Below are 17,084 nucleotides of genomic sequence, written 5' to 3' on the forward strand. Positions count from 1 at the left end.
ATGCATATTTATGTGGTCCTCTCCCCACTCTGCCCTGGCCTGGCTCAGCTCTAGGTCTCACTCAGCGGGTGCCTGCGGGTGTGCCGGGCCTCAGAGGCTGTCTCCTTAGGAAACAGGCCACCAAGAAGCCCAAGGACATGCTGAGGTCCCACAGCTGGATGGGCACAGCCGGGACACCTGAGGTCCTCCAGCTGTTGGTCTTTCCCTGGGGTCTCCACCCCAATCTATCCAGCCTCCCAACTCCCCAGCCTGTGGCTTTTCACCACATTCCACCTGAAAAGACCGCTTGGCTTCTGGGGTCTGGGATATCCCTCCTGGCCATGCCTCCTTGAGAGGAGGAGCAGGGGAGAAGCCCGGAGTCTCCTGGCCTGGAGGAGGGGAGCAGTGTGTCAGGACACCCCGGATGGGACCTGTGACAGCAATGACACCTGCCAGCCTGATGCCGCTTGACTCCCTGCCAGGTACTTCCTAAGCAGGAGCACATTGACTCCTCATGTGTTCTATTACCCACCCCCAGATGAGGCAGCAAGTTAACTTTGGCAGTCAGGAGTGGAGACCTTTGGGCTCCAAGCTCAAGGTCCACCCCAAGACACACAGCCCATTAAATCCTTGTTGTAGAGATTAGGGCCCACAACGATGTGAAGGTTATAAGCTGCAGTGTCGAGAATGTTTCGAAGCAAGCGTGGTTGCTGCTGGATGTGTTGTGTTCCTGGCTTCCCTCTGGATGCTGACAGAAACAAGGATGAGAGAAAAGGACAGTAGGAGAGGAGGGAAGGCGGGACTGAAGAAAGGAGGGGAAGGGGGTAGCACAGGGCAAAGTGGAAAAGCAGGTAGCGTCCTTTTTTTCTTCACTAGGGCTTGGTGAAGACCCCTTTGAGGACAGCTCCAGGCCCATCCCTGTGGTGGCCACCCATGGAGACAGTAGTGCTGCTCAGAGACATTTAGTTTTCTTTTCTTTTCTTTTTTTGCGGTAGAGTCTCGCTCTGTTGCCGAGGCTGGAGTGCAGTGGTGTGATCTCTGCTCACTGCAGCCTCCACCTCTCGAGTTCAAGCAATTCTCCTGCCTCAGCCTCCCGAGTAGCTGGGACTACAGGCACCTGCCACCATGCCTGGCTAATTTTTGTATTTTTAGTAGAGAGGGGGTTTCACCATGTTGGCCAGGCTGGTCTCGAACTCCTGGCCTCAAGTGATCTGCCCACCTTGGCCTCCCAAAGTGCTGGGAGTACAGGCGTGAGCCACTGCGCCCCCCCCTCTTTTTTTTTTTAAAGGTAGAGTCTTGCTCTGTGGCTAGTTTTCAATCAAGGTAACACATGGGCTCTCCACAGTGTGTGGAACTCTGCTAGAAAAATCAAATTATGAGAACACTGTTACTGTGTGATCCCCTGTTGGAAAATGAATAACATAAAATAATATACATTTAGGGAAAAAAAGTGGAGAAAAGGCCAGGCGCAGTGGCTCATGCCTGTAATCCCAGCATTTTGGGAGGCCGAGGCGGGTGGACCACCTGAGGTCGGGGGTTCGAGACCAGCCTGACCAACATGGAGAAACTCCATCTCTACTAAAAATATAAAATTAGCCAGGTGTGGTGGCACATGCCTGTAATCGCAGCTACTTGGGAGGCTGAGGCAGGAGAATCGCTTGAACTTGGGAGGCGGAGGTTGCAGTGAACTGAGCTCGCACCACTGCACTCTAGCCTGGGCAACAAGAGTGAAACTCTGTCTCAAAAAAAAAAAAAAAGGAGGAAAATGCCACACAAACTCAATAGTGGTCATCCCTGGGGGCTCAGATTCTGGGGATTTTAACTTCCCTCATTCTGTATATTTCTCTGATGTTTAAATGTTTAATGATACACTTGTAATGCTTTGGTAATTCAAATGACAGATGAAGAAAAAATGTTTTCAAAAAGAGGGGGTGTCCATCCACCATCCTCTCCAAACTTCCAAAACAACCAGGAGGTGCCGGTACTAGGAAGTATTTATGCATCATAGAGGATTTTGTCCTGAGCGTGTACCATTAATTATTAAAGAGATGTTGTGAATGCCATCAGATGAGTTTAATGTTTAGTTTGAGGATTGAAAAACTAAAGCGTTCAGCCCTTCGCTTTGCACACCGTTGGCTTAGGTATTCATTTAACAAAGATGAAATGAAGGGGAAATGGTGTGATTTGGTTTTGTCTTCTTGACAGACCTGAAACACTTTTACTATTTCTGACAGCTACACTGCTTTCCTCATTTTCCAGCACAGGAAAATTGGTTGCTGTTATAATAAATCCCCATCTAGTGAGAAAGGGAGATAGAGCAAGATGCAAAATGAAAGATAAAATGCAAAAAGCTAACAGCCTGGCTGGGGAAAGGAGGCCATGGGAGGGAAGGAGGGGGAGGGAAATAATCACATACGTGGCTTCCTGGAAGAAGCGGCCCTAGTAGGCCTGGAAGAGGTCAGTTTGGGAACTGGGGAGAGGGCAGAGGAGGGCATCTCTGATGGAGAAGCAGCAGCCAGTGGGCAGGAGCTGCAGGGAGCCAGGTTGCAAGTGGGCCTGCTTCCTGTATCCCTGAGACCGTGTTGGGGTCCCCACCCTGGCTGTGGCCCTGGCCTCTGGGGAGGCGCTGGGCAGAACTGGGTGGCAGGCCCAACCTACTCCGACCCTGGACTCTGCCCAGGAATTTCTGCTGAAGTGACAAGGCAAGCCAGAGCCAAAGCAGGTTGGACCCAGCTTGTCCCCACAGAGACGTGTGCTTCCCTCTCTCTGAAAGTGACCTGTTAACCGCAAATACGTGAGTAGAAACAGGGCCCCGCTTCTGTGTGCGCTGCTGTGCATCTGTGTGTGAGCCAGGGCATTTCCAGGCTCTGCCTGTGTGTGTGCATGCACATGCACGGGTCTCTGAGTATGTCAGCCTAACTGGGCTGGCATTTGGATGGAGTAGGGCACCACCCAAGGGGAGAAAAATGAGCGGGAACAAGAGAAGGGAGAGAGGAGGTGTTAGTTACCACTCTTATTTACAGACGAGCTTAAGCCTACGAACTGAGCTTCAGCAAAAAATGAACTATATTGATTCTTGCAATGGAAAGTCCAGGAGTAGGATTGGTTTCAGGTATAGTTGGATCCAGGAACTGGAATGATGCCTTTAAGGATGTCACACCTCCATCTTTCAGAGATGGAAAAGTAGAATACACTGAAGATCTCACTTAATGGTAATAGTTTTAACCAGTTGTAGGGAGTGATGAAAGCTAGGTCCTCTCTTCAGAAAAATGCCTGTATCAGATACATATGCATGCTGTATATAATTCTTTACTTTCCTTCCCTATGAAGTGGGCAGAATTTGCTGTTTCTGCCTGGAACTCCCAGAGTTCACAAGGACTTGCCTCTTACAGGTTCAGATGTGGGTGCAGGCTGGGGTGGTGGCGCACGCCTGTAATCCCAACACTTTGGGAGGCTGAGGTGGGAGGACTGCTTGAGCCCAGGAGTTGGAGACCAGCCTGTGCAACATAGGGAGACCCAGTCTCTAGAAAAAGGAAGAGGTACCTCCTCCATGTGCTGAGAAGTCAAGGTTGCAGTACCAGTCACAAGGAGGGGTGAGCTCTGGGATGGCATAGGTGGCCCCCAGGCAGGGCTCTGGCTGTGCCAGGCATCTGCTCCCCCCACTCAGTCCTCTCCCCTTTCCCCGGGCCCCTAAACTGGGCCCTGCCCGGCCTCCCTTTCAGCGTTGGGCGCTCCCTGATTTGTCTTTCAGCTGGAAGGTCTGGGACATGGAGAACGACCCCTCGAGACGAAGAGAGTCCATCTCTCTCACACCTGTGGCCAAGGGTCTGGAGAACATGGGGGCTGATTTCTTGGAAAGCCTGGTCTGTACCCTTCCCCGTCAGTCATCCTGACCCCTCGGTCTCTTTGGCTTGAGCCCGGCTGCCGAGGTGATGAGGCTTTTGCTCACCACCTTCCCTCACACCCCATTCTTCTGCCCCCTCCTCACCTCTTTGCTGGCACAGTTATGAACCTCCCAGTGTGTTGGCCTCCTCAACACAAGGCATCCCCCTTTATTTCACTCATTAAACATTGACTGAGCACGTACTGTGTGCACTATAGTCTGAAAGTCCTAGTCTGAAAGGGCAGGGCAGGCCCCAGTGAGGAAGTGACATTTGAGCTGTGACCTACAGAATGAGAATCAAAACCAGATGATGGGGGAGGGGGGTCTCTAAGGAAATCTCAGCCTTCAAGGAGCCTTGTCCTTGCTTTCAAGTGGCCAGGTCAGGTCGAGGCACACCACCCAGAACTCGGAGCCTGGTAGGACACCCTGCATGCTCCCAGGCTCCTCTGATAAAGCCCCCTCCCCTTCACTGCCCTTGTCTCTTGGGGTGCTCCTTTCACGCTGTCATCTGCAAGAATACCCACCCCCCACCCAAAACAGCTCCACAGACGGTGGGTGCATGGTGCCCTGAGGTCATGTGATGAGGTAGCCCTGCCTGGGGCCTCCCTTACAGGCCTCCCCTCGGCCCCTCTCAGTCACAGCTGGGCCGCAGGTGTCTGTCCCTGCGCAGACCATGAGCTCGCTGAGGGCAAGATGTGTCTGGCAGAGCCCTGCACACAGTAGGTGCTCAGTGCCTGCCTTGCAGAATCCAGTTTAGTAGGCTTCTAATTCCTCCCTGTGCCCCAGCCCAGTCCCCTCCTCAGCCAGGGTCTCACCGTGGCCCCCGACCCCCAGCTGTAAGTTCCTGGGGGTGGGTAAGGGGCAGGCCGACCTGACAGCTCCCTGCGGGCTGTAGGAGGAAGGCCAGCTCCCTAGGAGTGACTTGAGCCCCGCAGAGATCAGGAGCAGCTGGAGCGAGGCGGCGCCGAAGCCCTTCTCCAGATGGTAGGTGATCTCTGGAGAGACAAGGGCGGGCCTGGGGTGGAGGCTGCTTGGGAACAGGATGGGGAGCCGGGCCTCCTGGCGGATGGGAATTGGGGGGACGTGAACCTTTGTTGAAGGGAGGAATAAAGGCGCTTTAGCCAACACGCACAGGCACATGAGCCTCGAGGGTGAGCCAAGTCACAGGCTCCCCACCTGCTTTTGAATAGCTGAAACGAAATCCCATCAGGAACCCCAGTATGTACGTGGGGCCTGCCCTGAACCAGCCAGACCTCCCTCTCAACCTCCCCCTTCTGCCTTCTACCCCCATTCAGTCTCTGGGGTACCTCGGGGAGTCTGAAGACTCCGGTTAAAAATCCTGAACTGGGCAAGGTCCCTGATTTTACACAGGGAGGTAGAAGCCCAGAGAGGGGAAGGGACCAGCCCGGGTGGCATAGGCAGCGAGTGTCTGAGGTGAGCATAGAACTCTGCCTCCTGATGCCTGGGCCATCTGGGTCCTTGCTGGCCAGATCCAGAGCTGAGGACACCGTGATGGGCAGGGGGTGGTGGTGGGGGAGGGATTCCGTCTCTTTGCCTGGGCAGGGGGTATGGGAAGAATGCCTCCTCCACCCTCTCAGAAGGAGGTGGGAGGTGGGGACTGAGAGGGGGTGAGGCTCCTTAAAATGGCAGCTGGTGAGTGGATTCCAATTAGCATTGAGTGGGCGTCTACTCAATGTGTGTCCCACGGGCAGGTGGATGAACGACAGGGGAGGGGAGGCAGCCATCCATGTTTTTCTTTTCTTTTCTTTTCTTTTTTCTTTTCCTTCCTTCCTTCCTTCCTTCCTTCCTTCCTTCCTTCCTTCCTTCTTTCCTTTTTTCTTTCTTGCTTGCTTGCTTTCTCTTCCTTCCTTCCTTCCTTTCTTTCTCTCTCTCTTTTTTTTTTTTAGGCAGGTCTCACTCTGTTGCCTGGGCTGGAGTGCAGTGGCACGAACCCGTCCTGGGCTCAAGAGATTCTCCTGCCTCAGCTTCTTGAGCAGCTGGGATTAGAGGCGCACGCCACCATGCCTGGCTAATTTTTGTATTTTTGGTAGAGAAGGGGTTTGTCATGTTGCCCAGGCTAGTCTCGAACTCCTGGGCTCAAGTGATCCACGCTCCTGGGCCTCCCAAAGTGCTGGGATTACTGGTGTGAGCCACCGCGCCCCCCACCGGCCACATTTCTGTATGTTGATGAGGTTCTGCCTTTTCAGTGAACTTCCTCCTGAGCCCTGGAGGCAGGGACTATCACTGGGGTAGTGGGGCCTGTGGGTGCTGCCACAGAGGCAGGAAGGCCTGAACCATTTCTACATTTGCCCTGGGCTGGGGTTGCCCTGCAGCCCTGTGGGGATGTCAAGGCAAGCCCTGGCTTGCCCCTGTTGCCACTTTACCGGGGACATACCTGAGTGGAGGTGCTGAGGATCTCCCCCAGATGGGGTCTGCTCATGCACTCATGGACCCTGCTGGTCCTGTTCCCAGGAGGAACCTGCAGCCAGCCCTGAGAGCCAGAAGCTTCTGCAGGGAGCACATGCAGCTGTTTCGATGGATCGGCACAGGCCTGCTCTGCACTGGTGAGCCTGGGGCCCAGCACTACCCAGGACACAATGACTCCTGCCTCAGCTATCCATGTCTCAGGGCAGGGTCATTCACTCACCCAGTCATTCAACAAATGGTTGTTGATCACCAACTCAGGTCCAGCTCCCTTGCTGGGTACTGAGGCATCTGTTAAGCCAGGCCAGATCTTGTTCCCAAGGCACTCCCTCATCAGTAAGGGAGGTGGAAGAAATAGTCCCACATAATGCAGCGTGTCATCTGGGAACACCAAGGAGCAATGGGGGATGGTCAGGGAGGACTTCCAGGAGGAGGTGACATTGGAGTCTCACAGGCTAAGTAGGAGTTAGCCAGGTGGAGGTGAAAGATACTAAGGAGGGCAAAGGCACTCCACACAGAGGAGTCACAGGAGCAAAGGTGAAAACTGGCAGGGTGTGGGTTTCGATAAAGTTCGACGTCTGCACTGTAAGGTCTGGAGGGTAAAGTTCTAGACAAGGAGTGTCAGGGGATGGGGCTGAAGAGATAGGAAAGGGCCCAGGATGGGGAGTGGGTAGGGATATGGGAGGATGCTCAAGGACTTGGATTTTACCCTCAAGGCCAGAGAGAGCCACTGAAGGTTTTGAACAGGGAAGCGTCAAGGTGGAATTCACACTGTGAGACCCTGGAAGGAGGGCAGGAAAGATGGGGAGACGGAGACATTGAGGGCTGCAATGCCTGTGTGAGAATGAAGCTGTGGAAGGTGGGCGGGGGCAATGGGAGAGGTCCTCGGGAAGCAATGCTAGCTGTACTTGGCAATGACTGGGTGTGCAGCATGAAGGAAACCCTGAATTAGGGCTGCCCCAGGGGCCTGCTCGGGTGATAGGAGGATGATGGTGTCTTCCACAGAGCTAGAGAACATGCGTGCAGAGGGAGTCTTGGCAGGAAGGGGGATAATTAGGAAAGTTTGTTGGAGGTATCACTGCCAGGCCATCTGAGGGAGAGAGGAGGCTCCCCAGGCACACTTGGAGAATGAATTGAGAAGTGGGTCAAAGACAGAAGCCTGGAGACCAGCCACACAGAAGGGGTTGGCGGCAGCCAAAGGAGCAAGGGTTTCAAGGAGGGAAAGATCAGCAGCATCTCTGCAAGACCCGCAGGACAAAAACTGAGCCATGTCCACCAATTTAGGGACAAGGAGGCCACTGGTGACTTAGGGTGTAGGTGCAAAAACTGAATTGGAGCGGATGGGAGATGAGGCTGTGCAGACAGCAAGTGTAAATGGCTTTTTGGATCAATTTTTATGAGATCAGGCGGGGAGGCTGAATGGGCAGGGTGTTACCCAGTGTCAAGGATGGGCATGAGTTTGGGGTGGGAGACACTTTGTGTGTACGAGCTGAGGTGGGGAGTTTGTAGAAGGAACATGAAGGAATGGGAGATGAAGAGATGTCCGATGGAGCATGGTCCCCTGGCACGGAGTAGAAAAGCTCCCCACCCCACCGGGAGGGGTGGGTCTTTGCAGGAGCAAGCTCATCTCATCCTGACAGGTTGGAATTAAAGAGGGGCCAGGCATGGCAGGTGGTTCATGCCTGTAATCCCAGCACTTTGGGAGGATGTAGTGGGAGGCTGTAGTGGGAGGATTGTTTGAGGCCAGGGGTTTGAGACCAGCCTGGGCCACACAACAAGACCCCACCTCTACAAAAAATTTTAAAAATAAAAATAAATTTTAAAAAAAGAAAAAGGAGGATGGGTACAGATGCAGAACTCATTATAGGTGCTCTGGAGGGGAGGGGCAGTGAGAGAGGCGACAGCAATGACCTGGTCTGCTTGGTGAACTTGAAAGTAGGGTCATCTGCTGACATGGGGTGGGTCCATGTCCCTCACAGCTTCCTTCTAGAGATGGTGACGTCCACCTTTGGCAGGGTCTGAAACCAGGGCCATCTCTGTTTCCTTGGCTGCCTCCTTCACTCAGATCTGATTTGTTTCTCTTGAAGAACAATTGAATTCTGTCCAGGAGAGAATAAAAATTACCCCTCTCATCCTATTTCCACGTTTGCCATGGCTGTCAGGAATGCAATCTGAATCACTGAATGACCCCTTGCAATGGTCAGCAGTGACTTTCTCTGTTTCTGGGTGACTTTGATTTCTCTGGCTTTTCAATATCTTTATTACATCACCTCTTTCCTGGGGAGGCTGTTCACAGATGTTCTGGGAATAGCTGTGATAGAGAAATGAGGCTCATATTCTCAGGACTTGGCTCCTGAGCTGTGACAGTGGCTTGCTTGCCTTAGGTAGGCCTTCTCCATGGGTGCAGCGACAGCCCTGGCACCATCAGACTAACAAGGATGGCCTTGGTGTCCCCAGTCTTAGAAGAAGGAGGTGCCTCTTGCCCGCTCTCCCAGCCAAAGCCCAGGGAGGTCTTCAAGGAGCTTAGCTCAGGTCCTGCCCGTCCCCAAACCAATCCCTGTGAATGGATCCTAGATGAATAAAATACTTCCAAAAGCACTTCTGTCCTTGTGCCCCTCCTGGAGGACCCCTCCACACTGCCCCCTCTCCCTGAGTCCCCGTCCTGGCCTGCCCAGACCCCCCCAGCCTTCCTGGCCCACCCCGACCACAAAGCACAGGCCCTGAGGCGCACAGACCTTCTTGGCCTCCTAGCCCCATGCCCTCCCTGTGTGAGGCACTCATCTCGGCTGGCCTCAGAGGCCTCCCTCTCCAAGTGGGCATCACTGTAGACCCCACCTTGCAGGGGTCTTGTGAGGATTCATTGTGAAAATGCATCTGAAGTGCTAAGCTCACCTCCTGACGACCACGGAGCCTCTCCCTGGCCAGGTTCCCCTCCCCTGAACCCCCATGGCCGGTACCAGCAGCCCCAGCACCGCTCTGTGGGGCTCACCTGTGTATCTCAATGACACCCGTTCAGGTAGGAACTCCAGCCCACAAGCTTCCATGTGACAGAAAGGTCATTTTATTTTTTATAACTCAACTTATCTTCTCCCTCAATGTTATCATTCCAGTGAGTGACGGGAACTCAATTTCTGTCCATTTGGAACCTCCCTTCATCCCTTCCTCTGGGGGTCACCAGGGGGGGCTTATCTGTCATTACTCCTCAAGTGTCTCCTGACCTGTCCACTTCTCCAGCTGGTCCTGGGTCCTCTATCCTTGCAGGTGGCCATGGTGACACCCTCTTCTCCATGGTGGGCTCATTCTGGTCTCCCGCCTCTCTTCTCTTCAGGCCTCTCGTGGAGACTAGTTCCGCTGTTTTGGTGCCTGCAGAGCCTCACTGGCTTTCTAGGGCCCTGCTTGCCACGCACCACACGGGCATTACTCTCTCTGCAGTCCTGGGACCTCCCTGGGACTCGACCAGGAAGCCAGGCACAGGGCTTCACTGCTTGCAATGCTGCAAACACACCTGGCTTGGCGGCCTTGCCAGGCTCAGGCGCTTTCTCTGTGATACCAGTGTCCTTGTTATTGCCTGTAGCAGAGGGGTTGGGTAGAACTTACCTTTATTCGTGATGTTTCAGATCACATTTTTTATCCATGGCTATGAGTCCTTTTCATTCTTCGAGGATCCTGGATTCTGAAATTCAAAAGCCAGGGAGAGGCCGGGCACGGTGGCTTACGCTTGTAATCACAGCACTTTGGGAGGCTGAGGTGGGCGGATCACTTGAGCCCAGGAGTTCAACACCAGCCTGAGCAATATGGCGAAACCTTGTCTCTACCAAAAATACAAAAATTAGCCAGCCATGGCGGTGGGCAACTGTAATCCCAGCTACTCGGGAGGCTGAGGCAGAAGGATTGCTTGGACCCAGGAGGCAGAGGTTGCAGTCAGCCGAGATTGTGCCACTGTACTCCAGCCTGGGCAACAAAGTGAGACCCTATCTCCAAAAAAAAAAAAAAAAAAAAAAATCTAGGGAGAGACATCTCCCCCTCTGCTATCCATTCTTATGTGCCTTTCCTGATGGACTGGCTGAGTGGCTCAAAGGAGAGAAGGGCAAAAGGGGAAAGGAAACTCCAGGAAGCATGGTCATTGATGAACATTTCAGAACGCAGTCCGAGCACACATGTGTGAACTCCTTCACGGAGTAGCTGATGGGCTCATCTCCTTCCTCCGTGGGGCCTAGCATGGCGCTGGACCACAGCAGATGCTCCACTGATGCCCAGCGCCTCTTGCCATTTGGCTTCACGGCCTCCTTACACATCTCCCTCACATTTGGTAAGCACTTTACAGTTTGCAAGGCCCTTTCACAACACCTTTTGCCAGTAACTCCTAACTTTTTGGCACAGTAGCGGTGGTTGTTTTCATTACCAGATGAGGAAACAGGCTCAGTGAGGTTGGGTGACTTTCCTGCCCTCCACGCTCTGGGTGGAGTAAGGTGGAGTCCGTGGGCGGGGCTGCAGGGGTCTGAAGAGGTGGTGTCCTGGCTGTTGACCCCTCCTCTGTCTCGTCCCCCAGGGCTCGCTGCCTTCCTGCTGGTGGCCTGCCTCCTGGATTTCCAGAGGGCCCTGGCTCTGTTTGTCCTCACCTGTGTGGTCCTCACCTTCCTGGGCCACCGCCTGCTGAAACGGCTTCTGGGGCCAAAGCTGAGGAGGTTTCTCAAGCCTCAGGGCCATCCCCGCCTGCTGCTCTGGTTTAAGAGGTGAGTGAGCTCACAGCCCCGAGGCAGGGCAGGGGAGGGCCCATGAGCTGAGGGGTTGGCTCCAGGGTTATGGCCAGGGCTGGAGGAGGAGGAAGGCTCTGTGTCATGGAGAACTCTCTGGGGCCCCAGGGCAGGAACCAGTGGGTGGCTGCAAACAAAGCAGCATCTTTGTGGTGTTTCACCAGTTCTTAGTCCCAGTTACAGCAGGTGACTGTGGTGGATGAAAACTGGACTCAACAGTTTCCACCATTCAGGGATCCCAGGCCATGGAGCAAGGAGGGCCCGAATCAGTACCTCCCTCAGATCACCTGGACAGTGTGAGACAAAAAGCCGCAGGGACCATCCCTGGAGTGGGATTCAGCAGGCTCGATCGGGGTCCAGGTGCTAATATTTTTCATTAGCCTCCAGGGGATTCTGATGTAGCCAGCAGCGTCCTTGGACAACAGTTTGAAATCTGCTGCTTTTCAAACTGGATTCCTTGGAGCGCTGGAAATCTCAGCGATGTCACAGGGCAGGAGAGGGAGGTTGTGGAGGGAAAATTCAGACTTCCCGCCCAGCCCACCATTTCACCAGGCAGCTCTAAATTTATGTGTTTTATAAGCCAAGGTTCACAAAAAAAGAAAATTCGCTGGGGGAATAAAAACAGTTTCTATGGCTTAAAAAAAAAAAGTCTGAAGACCACCAGTCTATTTCAGTACTCTATTTTGTTGATGAAGAAGCTGGTGACCAAAGATACCCAAAGACTAAGTCAGGGGGATGCAGGGGTACAGGGGTGCCTCTCACTTTCCCAAAGTGAGATCCACATACCACAGCAAAATGATTTGAGCCAGCCTGTGGATGAACACATTTAAAATTTTATTTATAAATACATTTACTGTTACATTTGACTTCTCTTTATTAAATACATTTGTGATTTATTTTTGCAATGGTCTTCTGTGACAAGTCATTGATAATGGTTTTCCGCTTGAGGAACTGATAGGAAGTTTCTTTTAAAAAATGCATGCAGATAAACTGGACTTCGTAAAAGCTAAAAACTTTCTGATGCAACACACACTATCAAAAAGTGAAAAGAAAACTCACGGAATGAGAGAAAAGATGTAGAAATCATATGTCTGCATAAAGAAACTGTATGCAGAATTACACCTCAACCATAAAAAGACAACCCATTTGATGAATGATAAAAGGTTTTGCTTTAGCCAAAAAGCTCATGCAAATGTGCTCAACATCAGTAGCCATCATGGAAATGCAAAGCAAAGCCACAATAAGATACCACTTCATATTCAGCCAGATGGCCATAATCAATAAGACAGATGATAACAAGTGTTGGCAAAGATGTGGAGAAATTGAAACCCTTAGACACTGCTGGTGGAAATGCGAAACAGTGCAGTTGCTTTAGAAAATGGTTAGGCTGGCCGGGCACGGTGGCTCACGCCTGTAATCCCAGCACTTGGGGAGGCCGAGGTGGGTGGATCCCGAGGTCAGGAGTTTGAGACCAGCCTGGCCAACATGGCGAAACCCTGTCTCTACCAAAAATACAAAAATTAGCCAGGCATGGTGTTGGGTGCCTGTAATCCCAGCTACTCTGTAGTGAAAACTACCCGTATGTCTATAAACTGAAAAATGGATAAAGAAAATCTATATATCCACACAATAAAATATTATTCAGTTATGAAAAAGAATGTAGTATTGATAAATACTACAATAATGATAAACCTTGAGAACATCATGCTCAGTGAAAGAAACCAGTCTTAAAGAACCATATACGGCCTGATTCCATTTATATGAAATGTCCAGAATGGGCAAATCTGTGGAGACAGAGAGTTGATTAGTGACTGCTAGGGTGGATGGGAAGAGGAGGTGGTGACCGCCAGTGGTTTGGGGTTTCTCTTTGGGCTGATGAAAATATCCTAGGATTATGGTAATGGTTGCACAAATCTGTAACTATACTAAAAACCATTAAACCATACACTTTTGGCCAGGCACGGTGGCTCACGCCTGTAATCCCAGCACTTTGGGAGGCTGAGGTGGGTGGATCATGAGGTCAGGAGATGGAGACCATCCTGGCTAACACGGTGAAACCCCGTCTCTGCTAAAAATACAAAAAAAAAAAAAAAAAAATGGCTGAGTGTGGTGATACACGCCTGTAATTGCAGCTACTCAGGAGGCAGAGGCAAGAGAATCGCTTGAACCCGGGAGGCAGAGGTTGCAGTGAGCCAAGATTGCACCACTGCACTCCAGCCTGGGTGACAGAGCGAGACTCCATCTCAAAAAAAAAAAAAAAACCAAACCAAACAAACAAACAAAAATACACTTTTAAAAATTGCTGCATAATATTATTAGATTGGTGCAGAAGTAATTGTGCTTTTGCCGTTGTGCAAACAATTTTGCACCAACCTAATAAATGTGCATAGTTTCAGGGTACATGTGATAATTTAATACATTCATATAATTTGTAAAGATCAAATCAGTGTACTTGGGATATCCATCAACTTAAATATTTGTCTTTCTTTATGTTAGAACTATTCAAATTCTCCAGCTATTTTGAAATATGCAATACATTATTGTACACTGTAGCCACCTTACTGATCTATCTGTCACTAGGTCTTATTTCTTCTCTCAAACTGTATATTTGTACCCATTAATCAACTTCTCGTCATCCCGCCTCCCTCCTCCCCTTCAGAGTCTCTGGTAACCACCAAACTACTGTCTATCTTCATAAGATCTACTTTTTAAGCTCCCACACATGAGTGGGAACACGCAGTATTTGTCTTTCTGTGCTTGGCTTATTTCACTTAACATAATGACCTCCAATTCCATCCATGTTGCTGCAAATAACAGAATTTCATTGTTTTTTTATGGCTGAATAATATTCCATTGTGTATATATACCACATTTTCTTTATCCATTCATCTGTTGATGGGCACCTAGGTTGATTCCATATTTTGGCTATTGGGAATCATGCTGCAATAAACATGGAGTGCAAATGTCTTTTCAATATATTGATTTCCTTTTTTTTTCTTCATATATACCCAGTAGCGGAATTACTGAATCATATGGTAGTCCTATTTTTAGTTTTGTGAGGAACTTCTATCCTTGAACCATGCACTGTAAATGGGCAAATTGTATGGCATGTAAATTTTGTCTCAATAAAGCTGTTAGAAAATGCATGCGTTTGGCCAGGTGCGGTGGCTCACGCCTGTAATCCCAACACTTTGGGAGGGCGAGGTGGGTGGATCACGAGGTCAGGAGATCCAGACCGTCCTGGCTAACATGGTGAAACCACATCTCTACTAAAAATACAAAAAAATTAGCCAGGCATGGTGGCGGGCGCCTGTAGTCCCAGCTACTCAGGAAGCTGAGGCAGGAGAATGGTGTGAACCCAGGAGGCAGAGCTTGCAGTAAGCTGAGATCTCGCCACTGCACTCCAGCCTGGGCGGCAGAGCAAGACTCCATCACAAAAAAAAAAAAAAAAAAAAAAAATACATGCATTTGATTTTGGCTCCCAGTTAAGATGCAGTAACAGAGACCAGGTTTATCCTCCCAGTTGAAACAGCTAAAAAACTGGAATGAATACATGAGACAAGAGCTCTTAGATGTTGGACATCAGGCAATAAAGGACACTGATCCTTGAGGATTAGGAAACAAATGAGTTTAGCCCTATGGTCTCCCCAGCTGACTGCCTGGAGAGTGTTTCCAGACCACAGCACAGGGAAGGAAAACTGAGGCGGGACCAGGAGATTCCCTAAGTTGAAGAGACAGAGCTGGAAATCCATGGAAGCCACGGCAGGCAGGGTTCACATTGCAGAGCACAGAGACACAATTGAGAGATCACAGAGCAAAGCCCAGAGGTATGCAGAGAATCCTCCTTGAACATGCAGTTGAGTTCTGCTCAGAGAATACAGACAAGGAAACTACCCTAGGGCTAGGAAAGAACCACCCAAAAGGAGAAGAGGGAATCATACCTGGAATCACACAGGGCCAGGAATAGTGTCTATTCCTGACAGGTGAATAAACCTCAGAATTCACAGGGCATTGTTTAGCGTACTAAGAAGGTTTTGGCTCAGTAGCAGAGAAAAAAAAAAATCAACTGTAGAATAAATGCTTCTCAGGCCCTGCCTAACACATCTTAAAGACAAAACCTGAAAAAATTCAAACAGAGCATCAGTTAACCACGGCACAACTTCAGTGGCAAATACACACAATTGAAGTCTCCAGAGGAGAAGGAGGGCAGGAAAAAAATATTTGAAGAAATTATGTCCAAAAAAAAAAATTCCAAATAGGATGACAATTGGACACCCAAAGATTCAAGAAACTTCATGAACCCCCAGCACAAGAAACATGAAGATTATACCAAGGCAATAATCAAATTACTTAAAATCAGTGATAAAACCTTAACAGCAACTAGAGAAAAAAGACATGTGCAGAGGAGCAGAAATATGGATTACTAGCAGATTTCTTGTCAAAAATGAGTGAGAAAATAGTGAAAAGTAAACAACAACAATAGCAAATACCCAAAAGGCTGTCAACCTAGAATTCTTTACCAGTGAAATGTATTTCAAAAAAGAAGAGGAAATAAGAACTCTTTCAGTCATACAAAAGCTGAAATAATTTTTCAGACATAAAAAGCAGATTTACGCTACAAAAAATGCTAAAGGAGTGGCTCACACCTGTAGTCCCAGCTGCTTGGGAAGCTGAGAAAGGAGGATCGCTTCAGCTTAGGAGACATAGGCTGCAGTGAGCCATGATCGCGCCACGGACTGCTGCCTGGGCGATAGAGGGAGATACTATGGCAGAAAGAAAGAGAGAGAAAGAGAGAAAGAGGGAAAGAAAGAAAGAAAGAGAGAGAGAGAGAAAAAGAAAGAAAGAAAGAAAGAAAGAAGAAAGAAAGAAAGAAAGAAAGAGAAGGAAGGAAGGAAGAGAAGGAAGGAAGGAAGGAAGGCAAGCCGGCTGGCCGGGTGTGGTGGCTCATGTCTATAATCCCAGCAATTTGGGAGGCCGAGTTGGACAGATCACTTAAGCCCAGGAGTTCAAGACCAGCCTGAGCAATATGGTGAAACCCTGTCTCTAATAAAAATATTAAAAAATAAAATTAGCCAGGCATGGTGGCATGCGCCTGTAATATCAGCTATTACACTTGGGTGGCTGAGGGACAAGAATTGCTTGAACCTGGGAGGTGGAGGTTGCAGTGAACCGAGATCATGCCACTGCACTCCAGCCTGGGAGACAGAGTGAGACACTGTCTCAAAAAAAAGGAAAAAAGGAAGAAAGAAATGCCACTGCACTCCAGCCTGGGAGACAGAGTGAGACACTGGCTCAAAAAAAAGGAAAAAAGGAAGAAAGAAATGCCACTGCACTCCAGCCTGGGAGACAGAGTGAGACACTGTCTCAAAAAAAAAAAAAAAAAAGAAATAAAGAAATGTTAAAGGAAATTCTTCGAAGAGAAGGAAAATGCTACTAGACAGAAACCTGGTTCTACAAAAAGAAATGGGATGAGGTGCAGTGGCTAATGCCTGTAATTTCAGCACTTTGTGAGGCTGAGCTAGGAGGACTGCTTAAGCCCAGGAGTTTGAGACCAGCCTGGGTAACATCATAAGACCCCATCTCTACAAAAAAAATAGATAAATAAATTAGCCACGTATGGTGGTGTGCATCTGTGATCCCAGTTATTTGAGAGGCTAAGGTAGGAGGATCACCTGAGCACAGAAGGTCGAGACTGCAGTGAGCTATGCACAATATGCCTATATGTCACTGCACTCCAGCCTGGGCAACAAAGCAGACCCTGCCTCAAAAAAGACAGACAGAAAGGGAAGGGGAAGGAGAAAGGGAAGGGGAAGGGGAAAGGGAAGGGGAAGGATGAAAGGCAAGGAAGGAAGGAAGGAAGGAAGTTAGTTGATTAAAATTTAATCAACTTAGGCCAGGTGTGGTGGCTCATGCCTGTAATCCCAGCACTTTGGGAGGCTGAGGCGGGCAGATCACTTGAGGTCAGAAATTCAAGACCAGCCTGGCCAACGTGGTGAAATCCCATCTCTTCTAAAAATACAAAAATTAGCTGGGCATGGTGGTGC

The 17,084-nt window shown here is 49.9% G+C and overlaps 1 protein-coding gene across 4 annotated transcripts in view; it reads left to right on the top strand.

The window, feature by feature from the left end:
- Window positions 1-1,657: 1,657 nt before the first annotated feature.
- The window catches only part of SLC28A1 (solute carrier family 28 member 1), a 59,203-nt gene continuing 43,776 nt past the window's right edge, over window positions 1,658-17,084 (top strand). For 3 of the 4 annotated variants that reach the window (XR_010131064.1, XM_063698787.1, XM_063698789.1), the window contains exons 1-5: window positions 1,658-2,773; window positions 3,731-3,842; window positions 4,758-4,846; window positions 6,335-6,426; window positions 10,836-11,019. Coding sequence is in view for 3 of the 4 variants with exons in the window: in XM_063698787.1 (XP_063554857.1) it covers window positions 3,747-3,842; window positions 4,758-4,846; window positions 6,335-6,426; window positions 10,836-11,019 (461 nt within the window). In the remaining variant the exon portion in view is untranslated. Of the gene's footprint in view, window positions 2,774-3,371; window positions 3,573-3,730; window positions 3,843-4,757; window positions 4,847-6,334; window positions 6,427-10,835; window positions 11,020-17,084 lie in introns of all 4 variants that reach the window. The other variant, XM_063698788.1, reaches the window with a different exon arrangement.

Source organism: Gorilla gorilla, chromosome 16 (genome assembly GCF_029281585.2).
Source record: "Gorilla gorilla gorilla isolate KB3781 chromosome 16, NHGRI_mGorGor1-v2.1_pri, whole genome shotgun sequence".
Classification (NCBI taxonomy): Eukaryota; Metazoa; Chordata; class Mammalia; order Primates; family Hominidae; genus Gorilla; species Gorilla gorilla.